Consider the following 12,074-nt stretch of genomic DNA (forward strand, 5'->3'; position numbering starts at 1 on the left):
GATAAATGAGCGAATGCACTGAATAATATAGTAGCAAAGTCCTATGTCATAAACTCTATATGTTGATGAATGTCTAAGATAGAGTTCACTGCAAGAAAATAAGTGAAATATTATCCTACACATTTGTAATTAAAAAGACAAATAACATGTGTACACATGATGTAGGATTTAACAAGATAAAACTCACCACTGAGAAAATCCTTAGACTCTTAAATCAGGACAAACAATAAGAAAAATGAGTACAGAAAGACTTACAAAACTCATCAACTAAACCCACATACTAGTAGGCAATTTTTTCACTGCGCTTTGCTACTCAATCTCTCTTCAGCCTTCAAGTGGAAGTGGCACGACACTAACACGGCCGTCAATCACTATCTCCTCGAACTTTGCAAGATATTATCATGATCATGCAGAATGTATGAAATGTAATGATTTTTTGAAATCAACCAATTACAAAAATCACAAGGCACATTCTCATAATTGATTTCTAATTGAAGCACAATGAAAAATCAGTGATTAAAAACTAAAATATTTTCTTTGAAAACACATGGACACAAAACTGATTTTTCTCAAATAAAGACTCTTACGCCGACTCACTTTAAAGGCCAGAACATGCAACATATAAGTTTTGAATAAACAGTCAAGAAAATATAACTTTCTCTTTCTAAATGCAGTGCTGCCGACTACATGTGCCGTACATGAAAGCTGCTGTATGAATTCTGCTCACAATATAACTCTCAGCAACTACAGAAAACCACTCATGCTCTCAGCGGCAGCAAAAACCAAAACCACACAAACTACTTTAATGCATGCAGCACCCAAAACTGAAATCCATATTCTAATGCACTCGGTGGAGTGCTAATGCATATGCATTGACGAACATACCTGAGTGGACGTCTCTGAACATGAAAATTTAACCTCAATACGAAAGAAATAAATCCGAACATGAATATAAGATGAAAGCATGCAAGCAGGAAAGACGACAGAACCTTCCGGACGACAACGTAATCCCCGAATGACAAACTTAACTCCACATCAGTTACAGCGTGGAAGGTGTACATAACCTGCAGTAGGCGAAAAGATACCTCTCCTAAGAAATAGTCCCTCAACCCTGTCAATTCATCATAGGTTTCAGAAGCAAAGCTACGGCTGAGATCCTCATACGATGGTGGTGGAGGCATAGTGTCCTCTGTAGGCGGACTATGCGATGCTTCAATTTGCTGCTTTTCTGACAAAATCTGTCCCAACAAATAGTGTCAATGGTCTCTGCTTTTAGTAGCAAGACACTAGAATAATATACAGCCAAATGAATTGGGAAAAGAAATTTTCATGCTGAAAGGAAGACTTTAGGATATTTCATACCTCGCCTTCAAGCTGATCAAGTATCTGAAGAACGTTCTGGATGATAGTTGCGCTCTGCTTCAACCTTGAATTGGGACGAAAAATGACAAGTTTACAAAATTAATTTCCTTTTCAGTCTTTTCACTAGAACAGGCCAAGGTCTTAATACTTAAATAAAAAAGGGAAGGCAATCCCTTACCATTGCAAGAAGCCGCTGAAGAGTCAATCTTTGCTGTTGACCTTCAACAGCAGCCATAGTTGCACTAGCTTCTTTTCCCAATATTGCAACGCTAGACTGCAGCTCCTGAAGCTTGGCTTCAGCAGTTCATGATAATATCAGCATTACCTGCAGAATCCTGTGCTTTGGTTTGGCATCTGGAAACATCTATAGCCTATCCCGGTGGAAGTTAGTATATATAGACAAATCTGAAGGAGTAATAAAAAAACCAACAACCAAATTACAACAAAGCTTCAAGTAATGAAGCAATCTCAACAAGTTTACATTAAACAACTTAAGATTTTGCGTTCTCTATGAATACCAATGCATGATTGTCTCAAAATGAACAAACACTTTTAAAAGAAAACAAAAAAAGTTAACCGAGAAAATGTACGATAACCATGTAACATATAAAATCACTGTAGTATAAAATGGGTAGGAAACAGAAGAAACTGCATATACCTGAGCTTCAGCTTCTTGCCGCATTGTAGCATATTGTTGAGCTAGATGTCGAGCATCCTCCAAGGGCGCTCCCACTATCATTGCCCTTAAAGGCTCTGAAACCTACACAGGCAAATTGATAAGCACAGAAAGAGTTATTATGCAAACCTATAGAAAGAAACGGTGAACCAGTTTGTCCTATGATGCATAATAACACAAAAAGTAGTCCAGTTCTTGAACCCCACGTGAAAATGGAAACAATTTTTACTGTAAATTTCTTTCGTAATGATCAAATGCACACGAAAATTAGTCTTTTCAGAACCATATTTCCTGCTATCTTCTGATAGCTTGGTACCTGTTGAAAAAGTATTATGTATGCCAACTGATAAAACCAACATGAATTCATATCCAAACTCCCAAGAAAAGACAACGCATTTCAAGCAACATACCTATTTCAACGTGCTTTGAACCGGCCACAATGTAACCTTCCACTCAGCGGACAGTTTCCTTTTGGTAATGCTGTTAAAGAAGAAGCAAAAAACGATAGGTAACACAACTAACGTGATGCTCGTTTAAAGCACAGACAAAAAATAAGCGTAGCAACCTTGGCAGCACGAGTTGATGTGTACAGCTTCTCGAGTTTCTGATGCTGTTGAAATTCATTTTCATCCGAGGCAACATTATCCGATCCCCCATATATGCCACCAGAAAATTGTTTGAACACAGCCTGACGGTGTTCACAAAATAATCAAAAGCAAACTCGATAAAGCTACGACTAACTCTTATGCATTAATAAAGCATAGAACGTTGAATTATATGCCATTTTCGCTTGAAGTTTTCCGAAAATGTAAAAATTAAGCATCCAATTAAATCCGAAAATCGATAAGTAATTAGCAACGCCTAGCTCAAAATTTCAGAAATTCAGCAACATCACACTCCAACACATCCCCAAACAGAGCAGAAACAGTGAAAAATCTATTCGAATTCGAATCGATCCAATTCAACTCGAACAATTATATAAATATTATTCATTAAGCAATCTCAGTATCTCGCAATCAACACAGATTATGTTCATATCATAATCCATACCGAAATACAAATTCGGAATCAAACGAGAGAGAGTACCTGCTGTTGCTTGGCGACCTGATCTCTGAGCTTCCTGATTGCCTCCATCAACGGTTGGTCGGAGCTCAGCGGTAGGTAGTCTCGATTTTTCAGAGTTGTGCCCTTCAAGACTTGATCTGGAGGCTGATTTATCTTGAATTAAACGTTAGTCTCCCACTCCTCTTCATTTCATTTCATTCCTTTTTGTATTTAGTTTATGTGCAGCTGTTCATTGCTTTCTTTCTTTTTCCTTATAAAATAAAATAACAAGCCATAACTTGTAAATAAAGAGTTTTAGTTTTTATTTAAAAATAATATAACGAAAAATATTTATGTGGATCCATTGGGCCTCGTAGCGTTAATAAGCCCTGCTTTGAATTCAGTAATTAAGCCCCGTATTTTTTAAATTTTGTTGAGAGCCCATTCTGATTTCACTTTTTAATTTTTAGTCTATAGTTTGGAGTTTTCAGTTTTTATTTTTTTTTTGAAAATTAAAAACTGAAAATTTCTTTTTGTAACTATTTTTAGTTTTCAGTTGTTAGAGAAAAAATTAAAATTGAAAATCAAAAGCGAAAATTGTAGGCCAAATTTTGAAATCTCCATTTAGTTTTTTATATTTTTAAACTAAAAACGAAATGCTTATCAAATGGTCTCTTAATTTAAGAAGCATAAAATTGAAAGTTGTGTGTAAAGAGAAGAGCACTATGCTCTAAAGAGAAGAACACCCCCAAAACTACATGGCAAGTAGGGGTAAACATGTGAACAGAAAAATCAATGAACATAATCAAATCGAATAAGTCAATTTTGGCCTAGAATGGTTTTGTTTATTCCATCGCAGAGATATTTTAAAGAATCTGAATCGTCACAAGGACGAAGATCTTCTTAAAAGTCAAGCAGTGGAGAACCAAAAGGTGTGTTTTTCAAAATAATGGCTCTTGTAATATCCATGAAATAGGTTTTATTTTTCAATATGAAATTATTGCTACTTGTTTAAAGCTTCCTTTTAAGCCACACTTTAAAGTTGAAAAAATGATTTATACAGTGAATTATTGTATGATCGATGTTTATTCTTACTCATATTCTATGTTCTTTTTTTTTTTCATTTTTCTGAAGTCTCTTTGGCACAAAGCTCTCGAGTTCAAAATCTTACTTCAGAAAGCATTTCCATGCCGGTTACTTGGTCTAACTAAGACCTGTCATGCTGTATCTTGTAGAATAGCCACTTTCAGAAACAAATCGATAGACAAATGGCAGAGGAAGACGAAGGTAACCACATGTGCTACTGCTATTAAAAGCAAACTGCATGATTTTAATCAGGGACTAGGATTCTTTCCCCTCTTCTTTCCATCCCCTTTCATCTCCTCCTTTCATATTTTTTATGTTGTCTTTCTCTTTCTATAAAAAAATTAATATAAGATGTTGACGTGACTTAACCGTGACTGTTCAAATAGGAGGAGAGAGAAAAGAAGGGAAAAAAAAGAGAGGAGAGAATCATACGACTTTAATCAAGTCTGGCTCTATAATTGAACTTGTAACCATGCCTTTCCTTATGACGGACTTGTGCCATGCTTTGCCAGATATTCACCAAGAATTCATTTTTCTTTTTCCAAGTGCAGAATATTAGTGAACAAGTTGCTTCTTATGTGAGAGATCCAAGCAAAATGGTTAGGCAGGTTAGATGAGGAAATCAGCAGTTGTGTATTTGGCAATGTAAGATTTTAACTCTTACATCTAAATTGAAAAGAATGAAAATTTCACAGTTCCCAAGGTCTCACGATATGCTCGTATACGAGAAATTTTTCAATGTGACCGGTACACGGGATAGTACATTACGTGTCATTAAAAAGTTGATAACTTATAAAATAAAATTTCTCACCGCTTCTATTAAAATATATAGTGTACCACTTGTGTTCGCGTCACAATTAAAAATTTCTACTTAGATACAATTCATATTTTTAACATCAAGATGGGTTTTTCTTAAGTTTTGTACGTTTAGTAATTTAAACATGACTAAACATGATTTATGGATGTGCAGGTTCCTGAGGGGGACAACACTACACAGGGAGAGGGACTGATTGCATATACTTGTGGTTAACTATAATCCTATGCTAATCTTAGGACCCATCTGTAAATTCGTTGGATTAAATGTCCCATGGAATTTTCATTTTTCCCATGTGCTATTTTAACTTCCAAATGAGGTACAAATTCATTGTTTGGGATGCATGCAGTTTATAATTAGTTTTAACGCCCAAATGAGGTATAAATTCGTTAATTGGGATGGATGCAGTTTATAATTAGTTTTAACGCCCAAATTAGGTTTGAACATATTTTGGGTTGTTTGTGGTGTTTGCTTCATTTTTTTTTAATGGCCCAAATGTGACTTGATGAATTTGTTCCTTTTATTGTTATAAGAAAAGACCATGTAACCTGTGTTCGAGGGCTATAAGTGTTTCAATACTCTTCATCCGCCATTAGCTTTATTTAAAATTTTGTTTGCCACTTGGATGTGCAGCCTGTGAGGTCTGCTTCCCACGCCCCCCCCCCCCAAAAAAAAAAAAACAAATCTCTACCATGTGTAGAAGCATTTTTTTGTTTTACTTATTTACTGATCCTCTACTAGTATTGCTTATGCTATATTTGATGGCGTTGAACACACTTAAACTTCAGTATCTAGTTGCAATGGGCTTTTAGATCTCAAGTGGTTAAGAATAATTAGCTTTGAACTTGAAGTTTTGAAGGTAGAAAACATCTTGAGAGCAAGGAATGCAAAGATATATCTATATCAAGTCAAATTACAAACTCATGGTGGGCTTGTGGGCGAGTGTCGCTTCTTTTTTTGGGAGATGGAGGACCAACCTACTAGAGCAAGTGCGAAAAAGAAGCCGACAGCTGTGAGGCGCACCTTCCAGCCTCTCAGGCTGCAGTTATTTCTAGCAACCCTCGTCCTTGGAATTGTGTCATCAGGTTCATTCTCTTGCCTTTCTTTGTCTGAAAAACATAAAAATAACATCAAATTTATTGGAAACGTTTTTGAAATGAATACGGACACACCTGGAAGTGTTTGGATGGAGTATAATTCAATGCAATACAACAACACAACATACTTGTGTCTTCTTCATCAGAGTCCATGATGAGTATATCAATGTCGTCAGTATCTTTTGTTGCATAACCGCCCAGGAAGTATATTCCCGGTCTGCACTTCCACGTCTTGAAATCTCCACCCATAACAAATGGATAATTAGGATCTGATTTGGAGTTGTGTTGGGTACTCATCTTGTCTTGGTGCTCCTGCACAAGCTCGACACCAAACTCCTTTACCCAAAACACGTCACGTCGTCCGATTATTACCGAAACCACCACTTCATCTCCACATTGTAATATTGTTTTATTCTCCATCTTCCAATGGCTCAACCATATCATATCTTCTCCGTCATCTGGAATTCCATGGAACTCTGGGGCAAGGATCCACTTCAGACCCTTACTCTTGTTTCTCACTTTGATCATTATTGGAGCAATACCAGGTGTAGTAAAATAATTATTTGAATTTTCCTTTGCATAGGTAGCAAAGATGTTCAAGCCTCGAATTCTGTGACTAGCAAGTAGTAAAGGGACAATAAAAGATATCGAGGACTTGGTACTTTTATAGCTGAACCGGCCTGGAACATCATTCCCAACAAAAAACGTGCTGAATATACCACATTGATACAGTCCCTATGTATTTGCCACAGTCATCACAACATTACTCAGTCATTTGTTTCCCATTATATATTTAAGACTTATGAGAGAGAGAAAGAGAGGCGCACCTGGACGGGGACCTCTTTGGGATCCCTGAGTGTCCATGGATTATTCATTCGAACAGCTGGCATGGATTCCAAGTTGCTCAAGCCCAAAAGTTTGATCATTTCCACATCAACTCTATCAATAGGCTCTAACTTGTAATTGAATTCCCACTCAACAAGATTCCCGTTGTCACCCACATACATTGGACACCATAGCCGAGGGTAATGAAAACCTATTTTTTTTAATGATATGCATCCGACTATACTTATCCATTGGTGTACTTCCGGCAACCCTATAAGCGATTCGAGCCTATCACAACCCCTGAAAGAGAGTTCATTGATCCTCCTCAAACCTTTGATGAAAACTGGCAGACTGCAAATTGGATTCTCATCTAAATTTAGTCTTCGCAAGTGGGATAGATTACTTAAATCCGTAGGAAACACATCATCAGAAAGACTGCACCCCTTCAGACTTAACTCTACTATAGAGGATGGAAAAGAACTCAAGATAGCTGAACTTCTTTCTGGCCATAATTCACTTATTGGAATTCCATCTGTCTCAAGAACTTTCAGAGACTCCATCTTCTTCATCATCTCCACTGGAAACTCATCAAGATTTGAGCAACCAGATAAAATGAGTGTTTCAAGTGATTTAAGCATGTACATGTTCTTCGGAAGCTTCCTAAGATTCTTGCAATCCTTCATATTCAAGTACACGAGTCTCCCCAGGTTTTCAATGGATTCATGAACATTCTTCACGCTTGTGCAATCTACAAGAATCAGTTCCTCTAGATTGGGGAAAAGTGAGAAGTCAATGGTTTCACCAAGGCCATGAGAATGGCTGACGTCAAGGATCTTCAACGATGGAAGAAACTGTGGAAACAGAGGGAAAAAAAATGAAAAGAAAATAGAACAATGAAATAAGTATCTAAGATAAGAAATTAGTCATCGAATTAAAGAAAATAAGGAAAGGGAATTGAAATGCATAAAGTAACATACTTTTGTTCCTCTGCATACTTGTCTCAAGCTACTATATTGCATTTCAAGAACAATTACGTTCTCCAAAGGAAAATCAATTGGTATAGAATCCAAAGGAAATTCAAGCCAACACAACCATCTTAATTCTGTAGGGAAATCTGCATAACGTCCATCCACTCGTACATGACTAAGATGGAGTAGTTGTAAATTGCGCATCCTTGCAAATGCATTGGTTTCCAAGACTATCTCATTTGTGTTTATTGGACTGTTTACAGGATGGTTACGCATATCCAGGACAAGACCTTGGATTTTTTTCGTACCCTAAAAAAAAAAAAAAGAGACATTAATATGCATAATTTTCACAAGAAGAAATACATATATAGGCATAAAAGGCATGTTTCTTACATTCTTTTTCCTTAATACATGGAAAGAATCCTTATGGCGCCATAATCTACTACGTTTCTCAGGCTCTTCTGATTCTTGATGAGCAATTTCTCTTCCCATAGCACGAATCATGTCATGCATTTCCACCTTGCCATATTCATCAAGTGTCACCAAGCATCTGTCAATGAGATTTTGAATGCCAATGATTGTATAGAAATCACATCCATCGAGTATTCTAACAATGTAGCTTTTGTTCCTTCCTATTAGGAAACAAGCAATGTGGAGGAATAATTGCCGGTCATGTTCATCTTTTAAACTTTCATAGCTTATTCTTAGTTTATTCATGATTTGACCATCAGGAATAACTTTTAGCTTCTCCAATGCACTTTCCCATACATCTATACTTTCCCCTGATAAAGAAGAACCCAAAACCTTTAGAGCTAATGGAAGTCCGCCGCTATGTTGCACTAGCTGTTTTGAGTGCTCCATGTATTCTTCTATGGGATGGTCCTGGCCAAAAGCATGCCAACTCAAAAGCTTTAATGATTCATTGTAATCCAAAGTTTGAACTTTGTGCACCTCTGTAACTTGATCTAGCTTTAACAACCTTTCACGCCTAGTTGTTATTAGTATCTTACTTCCCGGATAAAACTGATCTTTCATCCTTAGGATTGCATCTAATTGGTCCATTTGGTCAACATCATCAAGAACAAGTAGAATTCTTCTAGTGCTTACGGCCCCTTCAATCTTAATTATTCCCTCACTAACACTGTGTATTTTCACTTCTCTGCCTTTCAAAATATCACAAAGAAGTTTCATTTGTATTTGAACTAAGCCATTTGGTTGATCTGCTGTTTCTTTGATATTTTCAATGAAACTACTTCCTTGAAAGCTTCTGAAGTTTGAATTGTAAACATGTTTTGCAATGGTTGTCTTCCCTATTCCAGACATGCCATACATAACAAATATACCAACATCACTTGATCCATCTTGTAACCACAAATTGATGTGTTTGGCTTGAGATTGAATTCCAATCAATTTTTGTTCAACACTCAATGGCGTGCGACTTAACTTGTCTCCTATCACTTTAACAATGTTTTTGATAAACTTTGACTCGTACCTAAGAATTTGCAAACAAAATGAAAAATGAATTGGAGAAATTAGATAATTAAAACATATGTTGATTGCCTTTGTTTAAATAAGGAAAAAAAAGGACTGCTGACAAAATTAAATTGAAAAAAAAAGAAGAAGAAAGGAATACAGCGCATAATTTATACGAACTATAGACAAATACATCACAAATCACATCCTAACTTTTTTCCACACGAACTTTGAAAAAAATTTAAGCAACTGGAAACCAGTAGCTTGATTTTGCAAACAAAATGAAAAAGGAATTGGGGAAATTAGATAATTAAAACATATGTTGATTGCCTTTGTTAAAATAAGGAAAAAAAAAAAAAAAAGAGGATTGCTGACAAAATTAAATTGAAAAAAGAAAAGCAAAAAGAAACTTTAACAAAAAACTCTCACTACTGTTCACTTTAACCAAAAACTACATTTTTACACTAAAAAGTCAATTATGATACTATTCACTTTACCCTTTATTTCGTCTTTATCGTTAAAACTCAAACCTTTTTCATTAGCTTTCCTAAAAAAAAAGAATACATCGCATAATTTAGACGAACTATAGACAAATACAATACAGATCACATCCTAACTTTTTTGCACACCAGCTTTCAAAAATATTTAAGTAAAAAGAGGACTGCTGACAAAATTAAATTGGAAAAAAAAAAGAAAAAATAAATTTTAACAAAAAGCTCTCGGTACTGTTCACTTTAACGAAAAATCACATTTTTACAATAAAAAATCAATCCTGATACTATTTATTTTACCATTTATTTTGTCCTTATCGTTAAAACTCAAACATTTTTCATTAGTTTTTCTAAGTCCTTATCGATAAACTCAAACATTTTTCATTAGTTTTCTTAAAAAAAAGAATACATCCGATAATTTATACGAACTATAGACAAATACATTACAAATCACATCCTAACTTTTTTGCACACCAGAATTCAAAAATATTTAAGCAAAAAGAGGACTGCTGACAAAATTAAATTGAAAAAAAAAAAAAAAAAACTTTAACAAAAAACTCTTGATGATTTTAACGAAAAATCACATTTTTACACTAAAAAGTCAATCCTGATACTATTCATTTTACCCTTTATTTTGCCCTTATCGTTAAAACTCAAACATTTTTTTTATTAGTTTTCCTAAAAAAAATGGAATACATTGCATAATTTATACGAACTATAGACAAATACATTACAGATCACATCCTAACTTTTTTCCACACCAGCTTTCAAAAATCTTTAAGCAACTGGAAACCAGTAGATTAACATGGAAAATGACTAATCCTTGAGTTGAGTAGAGTGTGATTTCTTTAAGTTTACCTAAATTGAGATTATTATTCGCTACTGAGATTGAATTAATAAATATATAAAAATCTAGGTCACTACGGATCATACATCAAATTGACCCAAGAAAGAGAAGAGAAATGAAGATAATGAAAGTTACCCATCAGCTTGATTTTGTAAGACCATGCCTGCTAGATCTGCAATCTCTGCAAGTGCCTTCCTCCATCCCTCCACCTTTTCCAACGACTGATTTTTCTGGCTTCTAGCAAATGCTTTTCCAACACTTCCTGTCTGCTTCCTCACGTGGGACGGATCGACATCGTAGAAGACTGGTAAAACTACATGGTCCGAGGTGGTCCGCTTGCGTTCAAGGATCAGCACAAGCTCATCAAGACACCAACTGGATGACGCGTAATCTTTCGAAAACACGACAACAGAAGTTCGTGACTGCTGGATCGCTTTCTGCAGTCCTGGCTTTATATCTTCTCCTCTCTCAAGTTCGTCGTCGTCTCTGAACGTAAGAAATCCTGCGTTGTTCAAGGCTGTGTAGAGGTGGTCGGTAAAAGTCTTGCGAGTTTCTTCGCCTCTGAAGCTCAAGAACACGTCGTAGCGATAACCCCGAAAAGTGTTGGAATTAGAGGAGGTTCCTGGAGATGTTCTCACAAGAGCCATTGATGTGGATCGATGTTCAAACAAAAAAACTGGTGTTTGCTACGTGCAATGCAAATGTCTGTGAGCAGGAGAAATATGTAATTGGATCATTTCCATCTACTTCCAGAAAAATTTACAAACAATATTATAAAATGGGCCGTTCCCATCCATTGACCCAAAAAGCATTTCTTTAAGTCATGGTCGGCCGCTAGTGGCAGACATGAAAAGAAAAAGTAAAGATTACTTCTTATTTTATGTGTGATTTTATAAATAACAATTATATTGATCGTTGCTCATCTTTTTGTGATAAAATGCATTTCTAATTGCACAAACATCTTTTGTGATAAAATAAAACACATTTTGATCGTTGCTCAATGCTTATTTGTCGTTCTTGAATTGTTGAAACCATTTCTACCAATCAACCCACCAACTAGTGTTTCCAATATCACCATATCGAAAGTTTATATATTCAACTACAAGATTGATTGTCTTAAAGATGATGTGGTTATGAGACAAAATTTAAAATTTGATATAACCACATAATAATGTGGCACTTGTAATGTTCAGTTAGTTTCATAACGAAAGTTTGAAAAACTTGAATCTTGGTACATGTATGGTTGAACTTAAGGTGATTGATCGAATTGTTGTGTAGTTATAGGCTTGTTGTATAGTAACGAAATTCGGCAAGTTGTGTCTGTATCCTCGGAGTAGGAATATTGGTTTCTCATTATACGAAATATAATTTACAACGTAAGAAACAAGGGA

At 35.6% G+C, this 12,074-nt stretch overlaps 1 protein-coding gene and 1 pseudogene across 1 annotated transcript; both read right to left on the bottom strand.

The window, feature by feature from the left end:
• Window positions 1–44: 44 nt before the first annotated feature.
• Window positions 45–3,362, bottom strand: LOC125479227 (annotated as a pseudogene).
• Window positions 3,363–5,802: 2,440 nt separating this feature from the next.
• Window positions 5,803–11,608, bottom strand: LOC125479225 (disease resistance protein RUN1-like). Its single transcript, XM_048588335.1, has 6 exons — window positions 10,819–11,608; window positions 8,266–9,364; window positions 7,882–8,181; window positions 6,907–7,755; window positions 6,208–6,814; window positions 5,803–6,091 (listed from the first exon to the last, which is right to left on the bottom strand). The coding sequence occupies exons 1-6, from the start codon at window positions 11,328–11,330 to the stop codon at window positions 5,904–5,906; spliced, it is 3,555 nt and encodes a 1,184-aa protein (XP_048444292.1). The 5' UTR covers window positions 11,331–11,608; the 3' UTR covers window positions 5,803–5,903.
• Window positions 11,609–12,074: the final 466 nt, after the last annotated feature.

This window comes from the organism of the source record quoted next, unplaced genomic scaffold (genome assembly GCF_019419815.1).
Source record: "Pyrus x bretschneideri cultivar Hongxiangsu unplaced genomic scaffold, Pyrus_bretschneideri_v1 Contig28, whole genome shotgun sequence".
Taxonomy (NCBI): domain Eukaryota; kingdom Viridiplantae; phylum Streptophyta; class Magnoliopsida; order Rosales; family Rosaceae; genus Pyrus; species Pyrus x bretschneideri.